General features: G+C 45.9%; 1 protein-coding gene across 1 annotated transcript in view; it reads right to left on the reverse strand.

The window, feature by feature from the left end:
- LOC119382488 (lutropin-choriogonadotropic hormone receptor-like) overlaps nucleotides 1–26,665 on the reverse strand; it is a 242,594-nt gene that overhangs the window by 2,810 nt on the left and 213,119 nt on the right. Inside the window, exon 12 of the mRNA XM_049411513.1 lies at nucleotides 46–355. Within this exon, the coding sequence (XP_049267470.1) occupies nucleotides 46–355 (310 nt within the window). The remainder of the gene's footprint in view (nucleotides 1–45; nucleotides 356–26,665) is intronic.

Here is a 26,665-nt window from a genome sequence, read left to right on the forward strand (position 1 = left end):
CAGCGCTTTCATGGCACGGCCGTTGTATAGCACGTTCGAACGTACCGTGCTGCCACAGGATGGCGTGGCTGAAGTACCGGCCGCGCGTGTGCAAGTCCTCGGCGGCGATGAGCAGCAGGTAAGCGCCCATGCAGAGGTCGGCGAAGGCGAGGTTGCACATCAGGAACTTGGAGACGGTGAGGCGGCCGCTGAGCAGCACGAGAAGCACGGCCAGGTTTCCGAAAACCGCGGCTACGACCACGAACCAGACGGCGACGCGCAGCACCATGTTGCCCATAACGTCCTCGCACGGGTTGAACGCGTCCGGCGCTGGAAAGCACTGCACCTGACGGCTGGCCAGCTTGCCGCACGTCACCTGCGATGCGGAGAACTACGGTGTTTTGCGCCACCTTGCACTGCAATGGCACGGCGCTAGCTGCTGGCGCCGAGTGGTTGTATAGCGCACTCGGCCGATATTCAGTACGGAAGTTAACCAGGGGACGAAAGCAGTTGCCGATTAAGAAATGAAGAAGTGATCGGTATTTTCTATTGTTGTTCACCAATTGATTTATGGTTGTAATCTCATCAAAAAAACAAGCGCATCTTTTCACAAGAGAGAAGTAAGGGAGATATACTTCGTAGAAGCAGTGTAAATTTAACCACAAAGCCTAGTTTAAAGATGCGAAAACGGCAAGGGGGGGGGGGTGTTCAATGTATAGTTCCTGCTTTCTGAGAATGCCACGCACACGAGATCGGCATGTACCTACTTACCCCGAAATTCTTGCCGTTTGAGGCTTTATCTCTACTTATCGAAAAAGCTCTTTCTTTTTCTAACAAATATTTTGAACTTTTTATTGTTTTTTTTTAAACTCAGACTTCAGTGTCCCTTCGCGCAGTCTTAATGTCCTTCACATTGAAGGTGGGGCAGAGTGAGCTAGGCGCACATAAAAGCGCTTATAAAGCTGCTGCCCCGATGAATGCACGTTCTACTTGTCAAAGCGTTGGCTCCTGCGACAGTTCTTGCTCGACTACGTCTTATCCACTTTTAAAAAAAGGAAGGAAGGAAGGAAGGAAAAGAAGAGAGAAGACAGGGAGGCTAACCAGACACAATCAACCCACTCTTGACCTATATACCAAATTGTTGCAGGGATACAGCGCGACGAAGCGGAAGAAACCGTTCTCTGCTGTTTCTTTCGTATGACGGGCACTTCGTTATGAATTTTTTTTATTCGCGCCATTGAGATGTTCGGGGGCGCCTGCACATTCAATAAATCGATAAATCAATTCCTTCCCTTTGAACAGACAAGCGGTGGATAAAAGCTTCCATTTTATGTAAAATGGATCGACACCAGCACGAAGCCGTTAGAAAAATACTGGTAATAGCATAAATACAAGAGTACTAGTGTAACGTGGAAGAAATAAATTTCACGCAACAAAATTGCGGTGCCGCGTTTCCAAAATTCAAACGCTAATTACTTGAAGCGGTGGTAAACAATTACGAGATTAACAGATACACATTAGTTCAAAAGGCGTGGAACAAACGTCGTATTCCTTGTCAGGATTTACGAGCAGTACTGTTGGTAAAGGTCAATTACGAAAAAATTAGCGCACCGAATTAACTCAGTGAGACAGGACGAGGTGGGACGAAGCGCTTCTTACCGTCTCGTCATCTTTCCTTGTGTTAATTCAGTCTGCTGACTTTTTCGTAGTCGTATTTCTTACTTTAATTGCAGGGTTGGTACACTGCGTGTCTGGTGATGTGGTTCCCGTGTGACGAATCACTGGCTGTCCTAATGAAGACACATCCCCTTGTCGAAACGTTGTTCCACTGCCATTTTGTTCGACCACTGGTTTTCACTGAAAGTTTGCTGCAGTCGTGCATGCACCATTCGGCGAGGTAAGTTTTTATACATATTTTCGCTTCAGGTTTATCTTGGATAAGCTGCGTAAGCGAAAGTTAACTTTTTATAAAGCTATATATCTCTTGTTTTTGTGTGTTTCTTCTATACTACTATCATGTTGACGGGATAGCCGGTTCTAATGTAGCCTACATTCCCATGTTTTTTGTTTTTTTTTCACATGTAGATAAATAATGTAAGTCATATAAATATCATTGCGCAACAGAAAGCGCTAGATTGACAGATTTCATCGCAGCAGTGTGTCCTTTGACGGCGTTGCCTGTTTTCATATTCTAAAGAGCGCAAGGTTATTTATAGTTTTATGTAGCATAACATGTATTCGTTTTAATGCTTCCACTTATGTGATCTTATACACTGTATAATCCCCCCCCCTCACACAATACTCCTGCTGGAGCCTGTGGGGGTTTTGTGAATAAATAAAATAAATAAATAAATAGAGGAGCTTTCGGTCGCCGTCACGTGCAGGATAGTCACGTGACTTTAGCAGAAACGCCACGTATGACGTCATACCACCATCGTACAATTTGAATGAAAAGCAAAGGTTCTGCCTGGCGTTGCGTAAGTATCGCTATTTTGCCATTGTTAGTAGTTGGCGCGTGTCAGTGGGCGGGCTAGTAATTTTGGCCGTGCCGCTTTGCAGTTTTCACTATTTCGTCAGCATCACCACTGCCAGAACCAGAATCGACAGCGACGTGTCGCTCTACCAATTACGTCATAGTCACTTGACTCTCCCGCATGTGACAGCGACCAGAGGCTCCGCTATTGCACTCTCTTGGATTTGGAAACGCGCGTCTTTGTCAGCTGCATACTCGTACCATGCGATCAAGAGTTACGAGTTTATGGTGCAGTAAAATAGTGCACTATCGGCGTCAAATGAAAACCGAACAGCGGCAAGCATTAGCAGTGGTATAGTGCGTGCCGTCCAGTCACCACCATGGACATGCGCAGTGTTGCCAAACCGGAGTGCTGCGCACCTGCGAATGGTGACGACTGGATGGCGCGCACTGTACCATTTCTAATGCTTGCTACTCTTCGGGTTTCATTTGACGCCAATAGTACACGTGCACATCGCGTTATCTAAAGCTGATGCGACTGTTACAAAGGGGACCGTTTTGGTGAAATGTTTTGCAAACTTCGACATCGTCCATACCTGGGCTTAAATAACACTTCTACAGAATAGAATAACCATGGGTTGTCCCACGTGCTACGTCAATGACGAGTTAAGCCACACAATAGGCTTCCGAGAATCTCTTGACAGAAGGGAGACTGCGCTCGTGACCCATAGTTTCTTAGTTTCTTGGTGCGGTGTAAAATCGCTCCGGTCATATGATAAACACGTGCGCTAGGCGAAGTATGCTATACAGAACTTGTGATCAAAGGCAGAGCACTACCACACGTTTCATTGCAAAAACAGGCCATCAGCAGTGTCTGAACAGGCTGCCCTTAAAATAGACATGTGTTCTTTACGCGTTCAGCAGCTTATAGGCCAGAATTTTGATCGCTTGTAGCGAACAGCCATTTCTGGCCGGGGTGCTACGGGACAGGTGGAGCGGACGACCATGACAGCGTCCGGCCTGTCCTTATCGCTAGCTTCCCGTCATAGTTCGCTCGCCATCAGCTGTGACGTAACCAAACACGCAGCCCCTGTGCTGGTCGCGTCGACATGCGATGACTTGGATGAAGACTATTTATACCCGCTCTAAACGCGGATGCGAGGGTAAAAAAAAATGTGGTCGATAATTGGAAATATAACGCATACTTATCACAGAGTCATTGATACGGCAACTGGCAACAATATAGTGTGTTATTCCTTGTTTTTAACTTTAGGAGTAGCTACAGAGAGCAAAGGACATATGTTTACAATTGAAAGACCACACGTTTGCTTGGAGAATGCACGTACAGAAGCAATGTACACTGCAGAAAACAGTAATGAATTTACTAGCTAAGAATAGTCAGATTCACTCTGAAATATACATAACGTATAAAAATGTGAACAGGAAAAAAATAAAATAACGAGCGGGAAGACGCGCACTAGTCTTAACAAGAGTGTACAAATAGCCCCATTTACTCAATATTCTTGGCAAGTAGAGACTTATCTCACCACATACAGTCTGCTGGAATTTTTGCAACGAGAGCTCAGTGGGCGTAAGCTTAATGCCCCTTTGACTGTTGTGAGCCTACACGTGCAAGTATAAGCCAAATAGCTGGGGCTTAGGCAACGCGTGCGTTTTATGTTCACAAGTAATAGTCCAGCGAGAGAGAGAGAGAGAGATTTGCATGTTCTGATGGAAAGAGTTTAGCCCAGCTTGTTACGTGTATTTCTTAGTATTACTTTAGAGCGTTCATCTTCGTTGCAGGTTTGAGTGCCGTAATTTCTCGTAATATGAGTGCTAACACATTTTTAAGCTTTTATAGCAGAAGTCGTCCTTCGAAATATTCGCGCTTAATATGCGTTTCTTTTCGCATTCGTTTCTCAAAAGACTTGTTGAGTCCGCCGGCGGACGCATGAATATGAAGTATACAGGTGAGCAAAACGGCTCAGCATGTCATTCATAAGAAAAGGTTGGCGCGCCTTGAGACGTGACATCCGACGGGACAGGAAATTGGTATTTCTCTCCAGTGTCTCGAGTGGGCCTTGCGGTGTTGCCGCCTTAGCGTAAGGGGAAATGTAAAAGAAACATTATGAAACATGTGTTCGTGAAGCAAGTTGGATAATCGTATGGTCCAGAGGCAGCTTGCAAAAATAATATCGTCTATAGGAAAGTCTACCGCAATTTGCTATTGGCCGCGTTACAAATTCTGTCCGTTCGCGAAAGCAAAATACAAAAAACTCACAGGGTCCCTTAAGCATTTGCCTAAGATGACTCGTAGGCGCAAGCCATGTTGTTCTTTTTTTCTGCTTCTTTGTATTCTGAGTCGATTGTACTGACGGTACGCTGACGAACCATCTCAGAGTTGCCATAAGAATAAATCGGCATGGAATATAGTCTGCAGCTGTCATTGCAGGGTGACAATACTCGACACCATAGTGGCCGTGCATTATATCGGTAAGGTCATTTGAAACCGGCCCTTTGATCTTCTGCCACATCCTCCAGACCTCAAGACCACCGATTATCGCCTGCCTGTACCACCATGCCCCGAGAGAGAGAGGTACGTTACAGTTTATCAATACGGTTCTGAACAGAACAGAAGGAATCTGAACAGAAATTTTAAAATCTGACGAAAAGGCACTGGAACGATATAGTCCCATTGATGAAGAGGTGCGGGAAGTGGTCTGACTGGTTGCCCTGTTAACCTTTGCAAGAACAGTCGTGCGAAGAAATGCGCGCCCATTATAAGCCTTGGTAAACTTGTACTGAGCGTGGCAGAGATAAGATTAAAAAAAAGGAAAAAAAATCACAGCATATCCACGTGGTGAATGATGATGAGTGGGGCGAAGCGAACTCGCGCTGCAGCACGGCGATGGCATTGGCGCGAGCGTGGTCCTTCTTGATCGAAGATATTGTGACTAGATTTTTTGAGGTCCACAATCTGTTGCACACACCGCAACTATGGCCGAAACTGTTATCAAGGAAGTCCCGCTGGAAGCGCGCGTCGGCGCCTTCGGGCAGAGCCCGCCTGATGCGTTTTGCAGCCACTTCACGCGCTCGCACAGCCTCGGGCTCTGCCTGCCGGTACGCGCGCTTTCTCGCCGCTTCACGGTCCTTCACATTTTGAAGATCCGATTAGCGCCGCAGCCGTGCAGCTTCGGCCTCGCGGGCTCGAACGGCGGGGTCTTCGCGCCGCAGCCGTGCAGCTTGTCGAGCAGCTTCGGCCCCGCGGGCTCGAACGGCGGGGTCTTCTCGCCGCAGCCCTGCAGCTTGTCGAGCAGCTTCGGCCTCGCGGGCTCGAACGGCGGGGTCTTCTCGCCGCAGCCGTGCAGCTTGTCGAGCAGCTTCGGCTTCGCGGGCTCGAACGGCGGAATCTGCTTCGCGGCGTCGACGTGCAGCTTCGGCCTCGCGGGCTCTCACCTCAGGATTCTGTCTGCGAGCGCGCACTGCCGCCGCCTTCCGTGCCCTCCGTTCCGCAGCCTTGTCTTCCATCTGGCGACTCCGAGCTAAAGAGAAAGCATAGAGAATGGAGAAAGCGTGCCAAGAGTGTCACTCGTCAACGTCGTCTTCTTCTTCTACTGCATACCAGAACGCGCGCAGTAAAGAAGAAAGAATGCCACACAGGCGAACACGCACGAGAGTCTCACTCGTCAACGTCGTCTTCTTCTTCTACTGCATACCAGAACGCGCGCAGTAAAGAAGAAAGAATGCCACGCAGGCGAACACGCACGAGAGTCTCACTCGTCAACGTCGTCGTCTTCTTCTACTGCATACCAGAACGCGCGCTTCTCACGAGCTAGAGGTGGCTACTACCACGCTACAAACAGAGGATGGACAGACCCACGGCATAAGGAGCTTCGCCCCTAAAAGAATGCTGACGCGTTTCCCAATTATTTTGAGTAAATTACATTGTGAAATTGATTTCAATGACTCTTACGTGTTTTCGGACTAATAAACGTCTATTGTTAAGCATCCACACTCACGCATACCGTTTGTACAGCTGCTGCTGATGCTTCTAAGTAGTCAATCGGCAATTACCCACTCGACCGTGGCATTTGGATGGGCCTACGACGTACGCCTGGGAGAAGGACGCTGGGGCCTACATCGCGAAATCGTTCACGCCCTTCCGCCTGCCCCCAGATTTGCCGCATCGCTTTTCACCACCCATGCCACTAACGCTGGATGCATCGACGCTGTTCGTCAGACAACAAGGGGCCACTTCATTTATCTGCCCGATTGAAAAGGGTGCGATTCCGGCGATCGCCGTGGGCCACGTCACTACTGCTATGCATCCACACTCACGAATACCGTTTGTACAGGTTAGTTACTTAGAGACCAAGTGTTATCGCGACGGTAATGTTTGTTTGTTTGTAGTGTCGTGGCCCCCCGGTGTAATTGATTATGTGAAGCATACGTGCGATGCAGTGCTATATATTTGGCGTCTCTTGGTTCTTGGCGGCGATGTGAAAGTTAACCCGGGCTCTATGACTAAAACGCAAGAAGATAAGCTTGACCCCGTGGCAGCGGCTGTTCAGCGTCTTGAAGCGAATAACGTAAACCTTACTGAATCTATAAATCATCATCATCATCATCATCATCATCATCAGCCTGTCTACGCCCACGCCTGTTTCGAATGAGACAGCCGACATGTCTAAAATTTACGATTAGCTGGACGATCTGGAAAATCGCTTAAGGTGGTCTAACGTACTGTTTTTTGGCATTTGCGATGGGGATGCAACTGAGTCATGGGAGGACTCAGAGCGCCATCTTAAAGACTTTTGTACAGAAAAGCTTGGCGTTAGTGTCACCTCCATTTCCAAAGCTCACCGCCTGGGGCGTTTTTCAAATGGCAAGACGCGAGCTATCATAGCCAAATTTTATAATGAAAAAGAAGTGGAATCCGTCCTTAACCTTGGCTACAAACTTAACCAGTTTTAGTCTGTCGCGTGATTACTCTGAGGCAGTTCGTTAAAAACGCCGTAGGCTATGGCAGTTTTTAACGACGATAAAGAAAGAGGGCGACCGCATCCGTCTGTCGTTCAACAAACTGCATGCGAACAACGATGTCTATATCTGGGACACGCCTGGCGATCAGGCAGTGCGTGTATCTGAACCTTCTGCAGTATGGCACAATTCTACGCATCACGTCGTTTCTGATTGCGCACCGCCACTGTTACCAGCCCGAAGCGATGAAATGACACCCGCTTCCTATATACTAACATAAGAAGTGTTAAGGTCGAAAGTGTCGCCCTCTCCTCTCTTATCGATTCATCCGGTGCCTCGTTAAATGCATTAACAGAAACGTGGCTTAACGATTGAATTTCGGACGTTAACATTCTTTCCAACGAATGATGTTACAATTTTTCTAGATGCGACAGGATAGACAGAAAGGGTGGTGGTGTCCTTATGGCGAATGACAAAGGACTGATTGCCGCTCCAGTCGTTCTTCCATCTTTTCTCGAATGTGTATTTATTTCTCTAAAGTGTAGTAATACGGATATTATTGCCGGTGTATTGTGCCGTCCACCGGATTGGTGTCATGGGTTTGCTGACGAATTTTTTCAACTACTTACCGATGTGTGTACGCGTTTCCCGGATTCTGTCCTCATTATTTTTGGTGATTTTAACTTCCCAAGTATCAACTGGGATACTCTATCTATATCAGCAAGTGATAAGGTTGCGCATGCTTTTCTGCAGGCTTGCCTTGATTTTCACCTAACTCATCATACGAGGCTACGCGATCCACAGGTTCCACCGCCAACATTCTTGACTTGATTTTAACAAACAATCCTGAGGCTTTTTTTGAAAATTTTCACCATAGCGGTTTTTCTTACCATGATATAATTACTGGCTTTGTTAAGAACTGCGTTCCTGAAAGAAAAAATACGTCCAAGCTGATCAGGTGTTACAAGAGGGCTGACTTTGATCAGATGAATATTGAACTAACTTCTTTTTCTGAAAACTTGTTAGCTGAATGTTCTTTCCGTTCCATTGAACAGAACTTGACGCTGTTCAAATCCACCCTACTTAACCTTATTGCGAGACACATATCAATAATTTCAATTAGGTGCAGTAAAAGTGCACCTTGGTTCGATGTGCAATAGGGAAGGGCCAATAATAAGAAAAAGCGTTTGTATAGGCTGGCCTTTGTTAACAACCTATCAAGTACATGGAAAACCTACAGAGAGAGTGATAAGAATGATCAAAGAATGCTGAAAACCACACGGCGTCAGTTTTACAGCAATGTCTTACCCTCCATGCTTACTAATAAACCTCGTAAATTTTGGAGCGTAATTAACCCCCATTCACGTCCTGAATCATCCTTAACAAATTCTAGTGGTGAGCAACTCGATGATGCCCATTCTGCTGAACTTTTTAACAATGCTTCCTCGTCTGTTTTTAAACGTGAAGTCCTTCCCACTTCTCTAGATTTAAGTCCAGCTAATAATTATTGTATGCCTCCGTTTGTCAATTGTGAAGACGGTATTCTTTCGTTATCAACTAACCTAAAGGACTCTACATCTATGGATTCCCTTGGCTTTAATAACAAAATTCTCAAAAATTTATCGCATAGTAGTTGTCCAATCATTCTTGCACTTTTTTCGCAGTAATTATTATATGGTTCCATCCCTCACGACCGGCGCATAGCCAAAGTTATACCAATCTTGAAATCTGGCATACGCTCCGATCCTCTTAACTACAGACCCATTTCATTGACTTGCACCTTCTCAAAGCTCCTCGAACATGTTATTCACTCACAGATCATTAATTATCTCGAAGATCACAACATCATTTTTAAACAGCAGCACGGCTTTCGCAAGGGATTCTCTTGTGACACTCAGCTTGCAGGATTCACTAACCTATTTGCCCTCATGGACGTCGGGTTTCAGGTTGACGCCTTGCTTCTCGACTTTTCGAAGGCATTTGATCGTGTCCCTCACCACAGATTACCACTTCAGTTAACGCATCTCAACATTGGCTCCCAGGTTGTAGCATGGACTTCCTCTCCTCTCGCATTCAATTCACCCCCGTTAACGGCTCTAACTCTTCAATGGCGCAGGTCTCATCCGGTGTACCTCAAGGGAGCGTGCTAGGCCCTCTGGCATTTCTTCCCAAATTAGATCGTTCGCTGACGGCTGCGTTGCGTATCGTGCCATCAAGAGTGACCAGGACCACTAATCCCTGCAGTCTGACCTCGAATTCATTAATTTTATGGTGTTCATCATGGCTAATGAAGCTAAATCACTTCAAGGCTAAGCTCGTATCTTTTACACGAAAGTCTAGTCGCCTTCCGACCACATATACACTTAACCACACGCCCGTCGAGTCAGCTACGTCATACAAATATCTAGGACATCACCTCCAATCCGACCTATCCTGGAACTGTCACATCGATCACATACTTGCAGCTGCTAACCGCTCCCTTATTATGTTAAAACGTAATCTGCGTCATGCTCCTGCGCATATGCGAAAACTTGCGTATATTACCCTAATCCGCCCTAAAATTGAGTACGCTTCAGCCATATGGGGCATGGAACAAGCATATATCATTGATAACATCGAATCCCTGCAGAACCGTGCTGATCGCTTCATTTTCTCTGATTACTCTCGTTTCACTAGCGTCACTGCCTTAAAAGCTCGTGCAGGTCTTAACCCTCCCCGTCGTCGTAAACTGGCCCGTTTATCTCTTTTTCATGGAATTTATTGTCATCCGTTGCTTCATGACGACTTTTTTCAGTCACCCTTAGCCATCTTTCCACGCCGTGATCACCCTCACAAGATCAAACGCATCACATGTCGTACCTAATCGTTTGCTAATTCGTTCATTCCAAAAACCATCATCGAATGGAACCAGTTGCCTCGAATTATAGCAATAGAAAGCAACATTTCGAAATTTAATGAACTTTTAAAACAATGATAACCAAGTTTAATGTTCTGCTCTGTTCTGATCAAACGTTTGTATATGTGCGTGTGTGTTCTATTATTATGTTATTCTGTTATTTTGCGTTGCCTTTTTCGTTATACATAAGCAAGTCTTGTTTTGTTGCAATTTTTCATGCTTGCTATGCCTCTATTGCCTTGTATCTTTTTTTCCCCTACCCCCCTATGTAATACCCTCCCAGTGAGGGCCTTTAGGGGTTTCTTGAAATAAATAAATAAATAAATAAATAAATAAATAAATAAATAAATAAATAAATAAATAAATAAATAAATTAAACATTACTTTGCCAGCATCCTCATGGTCCTCGGCAAGGACAAAGAGTGTAAAGATCGGACACAGTGAACACTTTTTGCCGCACCTTTTTTATTACGCTGTTACATTCGTCTCCTGTGGGCTTGGAGCAAGTTTTTATTGACATCAATGATGCAACCACGGGCCAGAAAGCCTTTTGTGTGCGGGCGCGAACGAAGGGTAAAAACTTCGAAAAAAAAATGCTCCCGTGCATCCGCTGCTGCGATTTCCGCAATTTGTGATAAAGATCAGATGAGACTATGTCAGCGAACTAATTGCAAGCTTCGTCCAGAGTTCCGTTGAGGGTGAAAATTAGGTGGAAGGGCTAAACGAAATGAACCTTTCCATGGACAAGTTATTTGTATAAGGACGGTGCCAGGCGGCAGTGGCGAAATAGGTGGACAAAAGAGGTCACTGGTGATGTTTATTTTTGGAGGGCGAATGAGGCGCGTGATGGGCGGCTGAAGTATTTCGCACTCCGGTATGCAAATGTTCCTCTGTGTCTCGCTAGCGCAGAGAAAGAGCTCATAATTGCGTTCCCTCGTGGTTCCTGGGGCAACGAAAGATTGCCAAGCGATGGGATCCGCCATTAGCATTCACTATGTGGAGAAAAAGCAAACAGATGGAGTACAGGTGAAGTGAGCTGAACTAGACACAACTCACAGACTTCGCTAGCTTGTATGCTGTGGCAAGATCTATTCTTATTTATTGCAATTTGAATAAAAAAATACCCAAATGATACAATAGTTCGTGCTTTGTGAAAAAGGTAGATTTCGTCTCAGGAAATATACAGTTCTGCAGACTACACATGTTGTAACATCTCTTTGTCAGATGGAAGCTGCGAACGAATTACGAGTGGATCTATTTTGGTCGTTTGCCTTCAACTGCGTGTGTGTGTGTGTGTGTGTGTGTGTGTGTGTGTGTGTGTGTGTGTGTGTGTGTGTGTGTGTGTGTGTGTGTGTGTGTGTGTGTGTGTGTGTGTGTGTGTGTGCGCGCGCGCGCAATATGGAACGACGCGATATTCAATGCGATCACTTTTGCTGGTGGCTGAAGATCTTTCTGGCACTGTTCACTGCCAGCAAGCTTCTTCGTCATTTCCTTGATTTGTTAAACAGTGGCATTCGAGTGGGTAACGGGTTTCGGTTAAAGTGCACTCGTCTTGTCTGTGCTTCCTTCATCCGTGCTTTTTCTCGCGCAGCCCAATGTATGCATATGAACAGGCACCTACTCACCGAACTTTCAGTTCTGTTGGATAAACCCATGTTGCTTTATGGCTCTAGCTGCTAGCGACATAAGGCTATAGCGGAGAGGTCGACCTCTTGTGACTTCAAAATAGCGCCATAAAATGTGTAACGAAAGTCTGATAAATAAAATCCCTATAAAAAAGGCAGTGATGGCTCTCCTTAATGGTTGTATAGCATAGACAGGTTAATGAGGATTTATCTGAATGAAAAAAAAGTTAATTTAGCCCCGCAGATAGTTAATGAAAGCCCAATTAAAAGGACCACTTACTCACTGAAAGCACCAAAAAGTGCCCATAAGTCCGCCTTAAAGGGCCCCTAAACCACCCAGAGGCCGACATTTAGTTGTGGTGTCGCAGTTATAAACGAGTCCCCAACAAGCACGCAACCGCGAGAATCTTTCGAAACGGTGCTATAATAGCGGAGTTAAGTTTGATGATACAAAAGAAGCCCTCGCTCGCTTCGCTCTTTCCTTCGCTATGCTCTGTTCGTCGGCTCGTCTCTCCTCCTGGCCTAGTGCTCTTCCTCAACGTGCGAGGAGGAGCGGCGAGCGGGCGTACCTGAGTGCAGACAAAAAGGTTATTTTTGTGGATGACATGAGCAGACGACCGTGTTGACGTCACGGTGAACGCTGAGGGGCTGAAGATTGCCGAAAGGCCTGGAGAGAAGGGATTGTTTCTTAGAACTTCTGGTGCGCCCGCGGCTCGTAGCGCTGCCGCGTTTGGCATTGGTCGTAACGGCATTCTGAACTCAATGCGTGCGTTTACTTGAAATGTTAAAAAAAAAGAATTATTGCAGCTTCGCACTAGTGGCGCCAAGGCTGAAGGAAGAGCGGAACTGGGCAGCCTTCCTTGTTTCTCTTTATTTTTCTTCTTCTCTTTCTTTCTCTTGCTCTCGTATCTTTTTGTCTCTGTTTATTTCTATTTTCTTCTTCTCTTGCTATCTGTTTTCTTCTCATTCTCGCTCTTTCTATCTTTCTTTCTTCTGCTTTCCTTTCTTTCTCTCTATCTATCTATCTCTATTTCTTTCTCTCTTATTAGTTGTTTCTCTATATTTCTCTCTTTCTCTTTCTGTTTTGCTCTGTTTTTTCTATCTCTTGTTTTCTGTCTGTTTCTTTCTGTCACTTCCTCACTGTCTATGTCTTTCTCTGTCTTTCTATCTTTTTATGCCTTTATTCACTTTATTTCTCTCTATTTTTCCCTTTCTTTCTATCGCTTTCTTTCTCTCTTTTTTTTCTCACTCTCTTTCTTTCACATGTTCGTTTTCATTTAACGCTTGATGGATGGAAAAACTTTATTTCGTCAGAAAACAGTTGGGGACGATTCCGTGTTAGATGGCCATCAACCCAAGGTTGACGGCGATCTGTGTGGCCCACTCCATGACCCTTGTCTGGACGACTGGGTCTGAGCTGGTCAACACGGCCTCCCACTGCTCGAGAGAGGGATCACGCATAATATCCGCCGGTGGCGGCACCATGCTACATTCCCACAGTATATGGTCATAACTTGCCACTGCCTGGCACCATTTGCATTGTGGCTTAATCTCCTCCGGGTATATTTTGCTCAACAAGTATGGGTTGGGAAAAGTGGGGCTTGCCCAATTCCTGTGGCGCGTACCCGCCCGAGGTTTTTTATTCGCGTTGGACAGATTACGGCCGGCTTAAACAGCTCTAAAAAGACAGGGCGTGCAAACACGGACACAAGAAAGAAGTCAGGACACCACAAACGCCGGCGTTTGTGGTGTCCCGACTTCTTTCTTGTGTCCGTGTTTGCACGCCCTGTCTTTTTAGAATGAATACTTACCAACTAGCTCAGCTCTCTGTTATTTTAAACAGATCCGCTGTTAAAAATTATTGGAGGTGACTTAGGGTAGTTCGATGGGATGTAGTTTGGTGATACTGCGCAGCAGGGTTAGAGAGGAAACGCCCCGCCCGTCTTTTGTAGGGGGAAGGAGCATGAAGGGGCGCCGGCGGTGAGGGGGGAAGGGGGGAGGCTGCGTCGCTCGAGCAGCAACTGCGTGCGAACTTTGATCGTAAGGGCGCGGTCGCGAGAGCTGGTGTGCGCTATCTCGACAGCCATCAGTAGACGCCTATTATACGTGTTGTGCTCTCACCGCTCGCTTCGCATTGAGACGACAGTGCATGAAAAGCACTTCGCTCCCTGCAGCAGCCGTATTATGCTTAAACCAGCGTTTCGTAGAGTTGCGCAATATCAGATACAAAATACTTAGCTGCTAGCCTTACTTCGTATATCTCCAATTTGTAGCTATCGCATTCATTGCTTCACCCTTGCGGCGAAACTGTGATTTTTGTTGTGACCAAAATTACACCATCTCCCGCTAAAGGGGACCATGAGGCGATGCGAAGCCGGAGCACTTGCACGATCGCGTTCTGTTGGCGTTCGTTGCGCATGCTACCGACGTCGGTCAGATTGTTATCGAACCAAAGTCGGTCGCACACGTTGCAGCTGTGCCCGAAGCTCCGGTCGAGGAATTCGCGCTGGAACCGGGCGTCGGCACAGTCGAAGCCCGGGCGTTGAAGTTGTCTAGCGAGGCGTTCAGCACGGGCGTTGGACTCGCGTCGTCTGTCCGCTGCCGACGCGTTGGCTCCACGGTGACGCTTGGCTTCGAAGTCGGCGTTGCGTACGGCGGGGTTTGCTTGCCGACGCTGCCGTTGCGTTTCGGCGCGTCGAGCCTCCCGCTGCTCCGCGATATCGGCAGGCGTTAAGGTATAACTGCAACTGGCGCCGACGATGACGTTGGAACTCATGACAACTGCGCAGCCGGCGCAGTGACTGAGCGTGTGTACGACCTAACGCGGGCCTTTTATCTAAACGAGGAGGGGGAGTGGAGAGGAGGGGCGTGTAGAAGGTTTGCGCATGCGTAGTAAGGGTGGTCACGCCGCACACCGTTTGAGCTCCGCCATAAGATGCTTCGCATCTAATAAACCTAGTAATAGGTTATGACCACATATCGGACGCTGAAGTCGGCAAGGTCAGGGGTGGTTATGAACGCTGCACAACAGTCGCACAATGCGAAGAATCATGGCTGGTATCATGATGCATGCTTGCTAACACGTTTACTGCAGGAGCCCCGATAGGGCGAGTACCTTGAGAATTGGTAGCCGGTGGCGCGTGGCCGAGTTGTTCAAAGCGGCGCGCGGAAGTGTTGTTGTTGAGAATTGGTAAGAAACGCTTTCTATTAAAACTTTTGTGATCGACGGCCAGTTAGCAACAAATGATATAATAATAATTGTTGGGGTTTTAAGTCGCACAACTGCGATATGATTATGAGGGGCGCCATAGGGGACGGCTCCGGAAATTTTGACCATCTGGTGCTCTTTAACGTGCTCCTAAATCAGAGTACACAGGCCTCTAGCATGTCGCCTCCATCGAAGTGCGGCCACCGCGGCCGCGAGTTAGCACCACTTACTTTCACGTTATTTACAGGCGCGGCATAAAAAAGATGGCGCCAGACACGGCATCTCTGCATAAATATTTTATGGACGCATAAGACAGCGTAATCCTGGTAGCGGCATTTGCTGTATATGTGTGAGAATCCATTAATCGTTCCAGGGGTAAAATGGATATATTTTAGTGCTGGCGTCTGGAGGTATTCGAGTAGCCCAAACGTAGCCAAGTTGCATATCTCCTGTAGCCCAATTATAGCCACGCAGCCAGCTCGCTCACCGCGCAGCCAAACCTTTTTCCAGTAGCCGAATTTTGTTACATATAGCCAAACCTAGCAAAACAGCTCCGCTTTACGGGGCGATACCTGGCGGTGGCTACTGGGTCCGAGACCGTACGTCTGTGTGCATGCGCAGCCTGACAGTCATACAGAACTGTTTTTTATGCGTGACAGCGTTTATAATAGGCGCCCTCGTTTCACCGAACAGACCCTATGGCGCTCGGTGTATCGCTGCACCGCAATACCACGACACAGACTGACGCTTACGGTCTTAAAAAACGCAGACATGATATTTCTCAACAAATTGCGCGCACTTACTGAGAGCTCGAGATACGGTTTCTTCGCCACTGTCTTTCGAGGGTTTATAGCGAAGAATTTAGCGAAGGTGCTAGAGCATTTGTAGGCTTATTCCAGCTACTATACATTTGTAGTAGGTAGAATTCATAGTTTGAGGTATAGTTATGCATATTTTAATGGCTGCTGGCATTATCTAAAACCACTGAATTGTCATCCGCGTTTCTCAGAGCTAGTGACGTGTCAGATGGAACGCGTTATCAATCCACGTGCGTGAGTCCATTTACCTGTGGCGCTGCCTCGCAGCGCCACAGGTAAATGCCTCGCCTCGCCTTCAGACCATGCGCACACCTGGCGAAACAAAAGCAGTTACCCACATCGACGCTGGTTTAAAGCAACGCGTGCAGGCCTATACACATGTGTTCCGGCGCACGTGCTCCTATGAGCAATATCTTGGACTCTGTAATCACCGCGAGGCGTCGCCCCGTGGAAGCGATGCGGGTAGCTCAATCGCTCTACACGACAGTGGACGACATTGTACTGCTCAATGGGGCTCACCTTGTCGTACATGAGTGCAGAAAGGCTTTCGCCTTCTTGTGTTGTAATGCCTGCCGAACTTTTATTCATATCATACATATGACCCAAAATTTAACATAACTACGTATACGTACAAGGAAATTGGAGCTGGCCATAAGTAAGATAGCTTAAACGGGCAGCTTATCCTGCAAAAGATAACTCAGGGCAACAAGAAAGCACTTCTCTAAAAAAAAAAAGTTACAAATAAGCGCCAAGGTTTGCTGAAAAGTAGCAAAAGAGTTTACCCAAGCAGTTTCATTAGAAGGCCAGCTAGGTTGGGTTAAAAATGTGGTTTGAGCATTATATATTATTTTCATAGGAATTTCGAGACAAGCCGGAACTTGCCGAAAGCACCGCCGAAGAATGCTCGAAAGGTGCTCGACACTCCACTTCATCGCTATTTCGCATTAGGCAGTGGTAACCCGTCTGTCATTGCCGTCTCCACCGAGTGTTATAGTCTCGTCCGAGTAAGCCAATTTAGACACACTTGTGCATGCGAAAGGGCCTCGAATGTGAGAATAAGAGCTTCCAGTTTCTATTTTTGTTTTACCTAAGGAGCTCAAGCGGCAGTCAGTACCATGCCCGCTGCGCCTCGGCTGGCGAGAGATATGAGCGAGTCGTTGAAGGAAAAAAAGAAGAAAGCACAAATATGCTCACAGTAAGAGAGACTGTTCAGCCTTGTTAGCACTCTGTATTTTAGAGCGCTCACATAAACGGACTAGAATCACTTGGGTATTTCACGACGCTCGTAAACTTGGATGTATTCGTTCTTGAAGACATCATCAAAGGCCCCTAATTATGCCACAGAAAGCCCGAAGGCCATTTCTGTGCGGCTTCAGAGTTCGGCGCACACGTGGGCCTGCCTGATTGCCCCTCTTCCTCTTTCAGCTTTGTAATCCGCTGGGATCTTTGATGCGCAGTTTATCAGCGGGCCTTGGCAGCTAATGACATGAACTGAACAGACAAGAAAAAATCGATATACAGCAGCCAGCACCCGTGCGCTTAGAATATAATATGCGGGTATTTCGTACTATTTTAGAAGTACACGTGCGCGAGACAACACTCCCTCAAACTAGGAACATTGGAACAATATTCTATGTTATAGCATAGGGAAAAAAAGAACTGCTGCGGGTGTTCATAAACGAAGGTGCATCGATCGCAGTTACCTCAAGACGTTAACAGAGCGTAACAATTTTCAATATTTATTATCGCTCAGACATTCGTAGTGCCATTGGGAATATTGAATTGTACGCACGCACGCACGCACGCACGCACGCACGCACGCACGCACTCACTCACTCACTCACTCACTCACTCACTCACTCACTCACTCACTCACTCACTCACTCACTCACTCACTCACTCACTCACTCACTCACTCACTCACTCACTCACTCACTCACTCACTCACTCACTCACTCACTCACTCACTCTCGTGCGTGTATATTAGGGAATTTTTTTTAGGGCTGGTGATTTTGAGAGCAGGGGGGAGGTAGATAATACGTTTAACAATTTCAAGTTTTTGTAAAGTGCCTGATCGGACGTTTTGCAAACCGATCTACTACTTTCTAAGTGTAAGATTTGGCACAGCTTCGTCACATTAGAAGTTAGTTAATCACTCTTACCTAATTGAGCAATTAGGCAGAATAGTGTGACTTACTCCATATCACTGCAAACGCAAACTAGCCGAATTGGGCGTTTTAAGGGCTACAATCCTCCTTAATACTACCTTTATCTGGACAGTACTACCTTATCTATAGGGTGTAATGAGGTGGGTGTAATAAAGTTCTGCGTCCTCAATTTTACTTCGTTAAGAAATTATGTGGAAGAAAGGAGGTAAATTTACTATCTGACGCCATTCGTCGAATGGAGTTAGAGGAACAAAAAACTCCCATCTCATTTCCTCTGGCATGTTTTCTCTTTTTTTTTCCGAAGCTTTCCGTAATGCCTTCAGTGCTGGCGGGCATGCATGCAGCTGTGCGGGGGAAAGAAGTAAAAGAAAGAGGCGGCATGCTTCAGCGCACTAAAAATCCCTTGCACAGATAGCCCAGAGAAAGAGATATACGAGACCCTCCGAACGGCTGGAGAGGAAGCGAGGAAGCCCTTTGGCCTCTGCAGCCTACTGCGGCCCGCCCCCGCCAGGTGAAAAGCAAGCCAGACGAGGCGCTACCGAAGTGAAATGGGACAAAGCTTCGCGCCGCATGCGCGCGCGAAGAAAAAAAAAACAGAAAAAAAGAAAGAAACGTGAGGAGGGAGTCGTTCCCGCGGCTGCGCGATCGTCGTAGCTACGCCGGCCATAGAGTTTCCTACATTGGGCCTATTCGATTTACCACTTCTGGCTACATCTGGCTACCCACGGGCTGCCAGAGACAGCCAGAACGCATTCGTTTTTTCTCGGGTTGCTCCGCCTACTGCGCGCGCACTTCCGGTGGGCATTCGTTTTTCGCTCTCTGGCTGCATCTGGCGACCCGCGGGTCGCCAGAACTCGCCAGGACGATTTTGGTCTGGCGGCTCTCTGGCCGTTTTCTGGCTAGCAGACGCCAAAAGGGACGATGAGCGCTCGCGACCATCTTTGCGTGGTCTCCGCGGAATGCAAAGGCTTCGGGTACGGTCCCGTACTTCGGGACCTTCGGCGGCTCTCGGCCAGTGCGACAAGAAGCGTCTTTTCGGCTGAAATGTTCGGTCGTTCTCGGAGGCCTTGAGGATAAAATGCCGAAGCTTCAAGCTCCTCAACCAGGGCTGCACAAGTAATTCTAGACAGTCGGGATAACGACGTTCTCAACATACAGCGGAACTCTATGCCGTTCTTCTCGTTGCAGTCTGCTTATCAGCAGACACACAACGAGATCTTCGACATTTTCATCCTCGCACACAACGGTTTGGTGACGCCTGCGGAGCCTGCGAACGCTCAGCAAGGCCACCAGCCCAGCGATCGTAGCTAACAAAATTTGTACTAGCATGTTGGAGCAGACGACGCAGTTGTAAGCCGCCCAGCCGCGAGCCCAAAATTCGATTTTACTTCTCCCGGCCACTTTCTGGTTGCCAGAAGTTTTTAGGCCACGTGATATGCGTGGTTTGACGACAGTGCGACATGCTGCGCTGCGAGTGCGATAATCGCGACGGCCCGTCGACTCAAGCGAGCGTGCCGCTGTGCATTATGATGGGCACCCTGCGTGCTCGGCACAGTCAGGAACAAAAATGGTAAGTAATACTGATGTTCTCTCTCTTTGCGAGCCCTTATCGTCGCTTATGCACCTGTAGATGACCTTCTGCACATTGCGTCGCTTGAAAAGTGCCATGAAAAGCAAGAAAAAAAAAAAGAAAGAAAAGGAAATCGGCGAGCGTGGCATGTAACCCATGCTGTACACTACACGCATGTCATTCATTGTTTCCATGGTACCAGCTGTCATTTATGTACGTCATACAGTCACGTCACGCTATACCAGTCTTGGTATGATATCAAGTTAGAGAACCGGACGCGAGTGCACCAGTCTCCATGCCGTAAATGACATACATGTCGTTATTTTCATGTTACTATATGTCATCTATGTTCGTCGCACAATCACGTCACGCTATATCAATTTAGGTGTATGTCAAGCTAGCGAACCGGCCGCGAGCGCACCATGAGCGTGGCGTGTGTACATGACATGCATGTCATTATTTTCATGTTGCCAGCTGTCATTTATGTTGGACGTACAGTCACACTGCACAATACCAATTTTGGTGTATATGAAGCAGGCGAAACGGCCACTAGCGCCCCCGAGACCATGTTGTCAAAATAACGCCATACATGACAAGCGTGTCATGATTTGCACGTTAGAAACTGTCGTTTATGTGCGTCATACACTCTTGTGACACCATACCTATTTTGGTAAATATCAAGTTAACGAAACAGTCGCAGAGAACCAAGAGAGTGACGTGTAAATCATGTCGTTAATGAAATGCATATCATGATTTTCAAGTTAAGACCCATCATTCATGTTCTTCATGCAGTCGTGTCATGCCACACGAATTTTGGCAGACATCCCATTAACGAAACACTCACACGAGCTATGAGTCGTAGGCGGCTAGATAGATAGGTAGATAGATCCGTTCAAAGTCGTAGAAGTGTTTAACAAGTGCTTCGCATTTAAGTCGTTAAACTCAGATAGCAATGATGTGTGATGCATGTTTTGGAACTTCTGTGTATATCACTCATGCTTCATACGACCAGTCAATCGACCCAGGAGTGCGCCCTGATAAAGTTGTTTGCACGATATAATTTTCTTGCCTGCGATAAAGCGTGAATGAGGCATGATGCTTTCAGGGAATATACATTAGAGCAAAAGGCCACGGTTATCACATTGTCACATGATGGAATGTGCATAAAGGACAACTTTCTTTTCGATTTATTCTTTTCTCCAACTTCATTTGTTTGTTTTAATCCTTCGTCATCGTGTCAATTTGCGTACATTGACATGTGACAAGACCGTGCGCTCTCATTTTGCAGCATCTACCTTGGATGCAGTCAACTACCCTGGACATCTTTCTCCCGCCATGCAACTGTGACAACCCACCGAAGCACAGATTGTCAGGAAGTGAAAAGACTTTTCGGCAACAATTTTGCATTGCACACTCTGCCCGTCTCCTGAAATAGCATATTAAGGTACATAAGCACTGTACCTTCATACGTATGCATCAAGGAACAGTGAAATAGCATATCAAGGTACATTAACATCATTAGCTTGGATTCATTTAGCTAGAACGAATAAATCATGTTAAAGCTATACAATGACGGCCATATCATGTGACAGACATCTGCTAAGTGCAGTGTGTATTGTGAAGCACATGCGTTTTATGGTATTGAATGAATGGATAAATGTTTATTCCAGCAAAATACAGGAAATGGGCCTCAAGTGAAAAGCGACAATGGTAGCTTGAGAAGTGCACAAGGCCCAGTAGAGCAAAAATAGAGACAGAGCAGCAGAAACGTGTGCACGTTCAAAGGCAAAACATATACGCATACAAAAAGAAACAGGAAAGACAAAGCAGAAGAAACGTGCACATTCAAAGGTAAAACACCTATGCCATCTGCAAAGTGACAAAATCAAAAAGGGTGAACATTTACGCTAGTGAAAACAATGAAAATCAGAAAACAGTGAAAACAGAAAAGAAGGAACGGCCATTCAACGGCATGGAAGGAATGCAACTTCATTGGTCACATATCAACAGTGGAATTTGCCAAGGTTACATGTGCATATTCTTAGCCATTAGGAGATGTGCAAGGCTAATTTAATCGCATTGATATAAGTCAGCTGTTGAGTCTGTTGAACCAGATTGTTGAATCATCTTGTTTATTCCCTCTTTTTAATTTGCTGTTTTGCATTATGTTGCCATAGTTTTCAAGGTGAATACATAGTATCATGACTGTTGACACAATTTGACAAGGTGAAAGCGCTGTTATTGTGCGCAGGCCTTAGTTTATCCTCACTAGAAGTGCTCTGTTTATTTTTGCCATGGTTCAGTGCCAAGTTGCCCAATCTTCACTCCTAAACAGAGTAGGTGTGGTTAATCAAGACCTTGCTAACATTCACAACCCTTTTAAAGTGTACTTATAATGATAACTTTACTGACATCAAAAACTACCCACATAATGGTAAACATGGCAAGAGTACACTTCTGGTGGTGTTTCGCATTTTTTTTACATCCGTTTGTTTTTCGCCCTGTGCACACGAAGTGAAATGCTCATAAGGAAATACTTAGCAGCATCTCAATCTTGTATTTATTTCGTGTTTTGACAAAATGTCTGCAATAAGGATAGTCAAGTGCGAATCTTCGGTAAGACATTCATTTTTATGTATACAGAAATCTTAGTGGACTTCTTTTTTGTGTAATTTTCAGGAATACACTTCTGGCAAAGCAGCAAGTGTTGCTTGCCCACCAGTCCGTGTTCAAGTCAAGTGTATTGTGGGCATGAGTGTCGGCAGGATTTTGTCTTGGGGGTGCAAGGCGGTGTAACGTGTCGGCCTGGTGAGCAGGAGAGCATTGGTGTAGCTTGGGTGGGGTCAAGTGCTGGTGTGTCTTGATGGCGGCAGGTACCCTTTGTGCAAACCCCTGCCGACACCCATGATTGTGGGAACACCCTGATGTGCCTCGCTTTACACTATGTCGAACAGCTCGTACATCTTACCACATTTAGGCCAACACTGGTATTGATGCAGAGTGTTACGCGCAATACTGCGTGCAACCTTTCTGATATCGTGTGCATTTGAAAATTTCGCATTGTTTAAAAAGACGCTGAGTGGGCCCAGTGTTATTCAGCAAACATAAGTCTTAACAGGGGCAGTTGGGCGAGTTGGTGTATATTCATAGTTAAAGAGGGTGCAAAAAAATCACAGCACAGAGAAATGAAGGGGACAGGATGACGCGCTACTAGCAACTGAAGTTTAATCGAAACCACAGAAAGATGTAAACACACAGTACGAAAAAATTACAAGACTAAACAATCACACATCCACAGAGGAATGAAGGGGGCAGACAGGACAGTACGCTACTAGTAACTGAAGTGTAATCAAAACCACAGAAAGATATAAACACACATGACTAAAAAAGCCGCACATGTTCAGCTTCAGTTGTTAGTAGTGTGTCGTTCCGTCCCCTTTGTTGCTATGCGTTCTGATTTCGTTTTCACGTTTTCCTTACCTATGAAATGAACTCCTGACTGTTTCACAGTCTCTATATATGTGTGGTCAATTTTTATTCATCCTCATGGCATATCAAGTCCTAGGATCTAATGTGCAAAGCGACCAGTCACTATTTACAGGAATTTTTTTATTTAGTGCCTGTGATTGCCTAATTGCAAGTTGACGTTGCAGCCATGGTGCTTGGATTATTTTCAATGTGGTAATTATGCGTAAGCCATCAAGTGAGGAATTAAGGATGAACTTTTGAGTTACAGATGGCACTAGCTGGCATAAAAACATTGAAGCATGGCTGTACTTGTTATGCATATTAGAAGTATTGGTACACTGCAGTCATGTGATTATGCCGACAAGTTCCCAAGCACACTTCCAGAAATTTACGATGGCTTCCAGGTATCTGTGAGTAAATATGTACAGCAACATATGAAGGCAACCTTGTAATTTTGTGGGCATTGCTGAATGCTTTTATGCACCTTGGTAAGTGGACCTACAGTCAACACCACAGGTCTATTTTGGGCTTTTTTGTAGGAAACTCAACTCCAAAATCATGTGTGACATGTTTTGATGCCATAGGGCAAACTAATGCAATAAAAAACTGTACAACTGCCTGTCTACACGGTTTCATATTTCCCAAAAGTGATGCTAGCCTTATTGTACTAATTAGTTGCCTTCGTGTGTAGGCTGACACCAAGTTCCTTGGGTAGCTTATTTTTTTGGATTATACTTACATACTGGTACGGTGAAGTGCACATGTTAGTGCGCATCATGATGAGATTTTACACCCTACTTTCGTATTGCTTTACTGCTGTGAATTATGTATAGTGCTTAGGCTGTACTGTATATGTTGTTCCACATGTTCAGTTTTGGGAGTAAGTTCTGTGCACGACGATGGAAATATATACCTATATCCTTACATTGACACGAGAACTGCTGCTGTTTTGATTCCAAGAAAATGTTGCAACCACTGGTTCTTGTATCAATTGAAGTATCACTACTTGTCGTGCATGCAAATTGAAGAAATGAATTTGTGCTTGCAAAATAAATTGCTGAAACACTGCCTGCTCAATGTAACTGCTTGTGTTTTATTACCAAACACATTGAACAGATGATTCACAGATTATGACACATTGTAGAAGATAGGCAACAGAAAGACAGAAAGTCATCACTGTGTTCTAACGTAGATTGGGTGATCTTTTATCAATAGTAGCATAATTGAAGGTTGCTGTTGTATAAATAAAGTTTAACGTAGTGTGCAGGTGGACGAGGGAGTGCACATATGATAGTTTTTCCAGTTTTCTGCATATTTGCTACAGTCCTCGTGTTTCTGTGTTACAATTGTGAAATTCTGAATTGCAAACAAGCCAACCTCTCTGCTGCTGTGGTGAAGTAATTCAACAGAACCATATTTTCTCAAGAACAGCTGTTCCATTGAGGAAGAGGGTAATGCTTTTTTTAATGGGTACTGCATCATCTGTCTGAGGGGAGGGCCAAGTACACATGGACGTTCACAAGAGAGAAGTGCAAGTACATTAACTTTTTTGTTTTGTGGGAGACCTGTCACTGGTAAACTGGGGAGGTTGTCCTTGACCTTGGGGCACGCGTTAGGCATTCGCTTTAACGCGGTGGCGTGATGCTTACCAATAAAAGCTAATTAGTAAGAAATGTAGGTAGTATCCGAGTATGAAAGCAAATAAATACTGAATATGCGTTATAGAGAATCAATGAATGCCGTGCTAAAGCGTGCATTGCGAATAAGCGCTAATTGCGGAAATAGATAAGCGTTCAGCTGCTCAGAAGGCGCTGCTCGCGGCTGTACGCGCGCATTCAACGCACTTTATGTAGGCGCGTTACAATGTCCTTGTAACTCTGGAATTTTCTGCGTGTGTAATTTTCATATGCGAACGCAGGCTGTCCGCGCTAAAGGGTGCATTGCGAATAAGCGCTAATTGCGGAAACAGATTTTTGTTCAGCTGCTCAGAGCGCGCTGCTGCCCCTGCGTGCAGCTCGCGGCAGTACGCGCGCATTAAATGTACTTAATGTAGGCGCGTTACAATGTTTTTCTAAGTCGGGCCTCTGCGTGTGTAACTTTCATATGAGAACGCAGGCGGTCTTCGAACCGCTCATAACACGCTGCCGCATCTGGACGCGCGCAGTTCGCGGCTGCAGAAATAACGAAAATTGCTCCACAGCATACGCTCATGGAATGCACATACGTTCGCTCATCTGAAGATACCTTTGTCACGCTGGTATTCACGAATTTAGCGCGAGCGAAGAGGGCACACGTTTATAATTTTTCTAGCGGCACGACACGGTGAACCGGAAAATTCGGAGCCGAGGGTGTTTACGTCGATCGGCTCGGCCTGCATGACGCCCCACAAATTATGTATTGACATTCCGCAAGAGCAAACACACGCCGATGGTACAAGGACAGAAGTTCGAAGTTGTGCCGACGGGTTACCAGCCGCTTTGTACATACATTGGTACATATATAAGCCCGCGAAAAAAAGCAAGCTTGCAAGTGGTGGCGCTGTGGTGTAATGGTTATTAGAGTTACTGTATATATACAGTAACTCTAATGGTTATAGTGCTTGCTTTGAGTGCGTGTGGTCGCGAGTTCGATTCCTGTGCCGTGCGTACTTGTATGCAAATGTCATGATTGTGTATATATACTTTGATGTCCATTTTCTATTATATCCTAGTGATGAATAGTAGCGGAAATTGGCCGGTGAACGTAATTTACTGCCTAAAATATACTTTTTTTTTTTCATTTCGCGACCGCTCTAGGGCCTCGTATAAAAGGAGGCTTTAACAGCTCTCAAAAGAAGCAGAAAAACTCTCAATGCGCTCTGTTCAAGCCCCCAAAATGGCTTACATAAAAACAACAACTTTACCTCCAAAAGGAGGCTTTAAAAGCTCTCAAAAGAACCAGAAAAACTTCAAATGCGCTCCGTTCAAGCCCTCAAAATGAGTTCAATAAAAACACAAATTTACCTCCTTTGTTCCGTCTAATCATTCCCTTTAAGGATGTAAATAAAACCTCCTTTTGAACCTCCTTTTGAAGGGGGTTTTGCGTAGTACCTTTTGGATGCACGTTATGCGTCGAGCCCGAAACTCCCTAAAAGGCTCAAACCCGTTTGCAGTGATGCATGCTAAAGCCAGCAACATGCATTTGGTCGCGTCGACACACATTTAAACTCGGGCACCCTGTGTAATTATTTATTTAAATGAGAGCACACTGCAGTGCGTCCTCATTCAAAGCGCATCGCGAGATCGACGGACAAGGTGACGCGCACAACCATGCAGAACAGAGCGCAAGCCACGGCTTGTGAGCCATCCAGAACACGATTCATCCAGCAAACACTATCCATCGAGCGAACCTAGAATTGAGCTCTGTAACGAGTCTAGGACGCTGCAAAACATTATGTTTAACATATACTTAAGTCTTACAGGTCATGCACGCGGGCGACTT

This window comes from Rhipicephalus sanguineus, chromosome 1, assembly GCF_013339695.2.
Source record: "Rhipicephalus sanguineus isolate Rsan-2018 chromosome 1, BIME_Rsan_1.4, whole genome shotgun sequence".
In the NCBI taxonomy this organism is placed as follows: domain Eukaryota; kingdom Metazoa; phylum Arthropoda; class Arachnida; order Ixodida; family Ixodidae; genus Rhipicephalus; species Rhipicephalus sanguineus.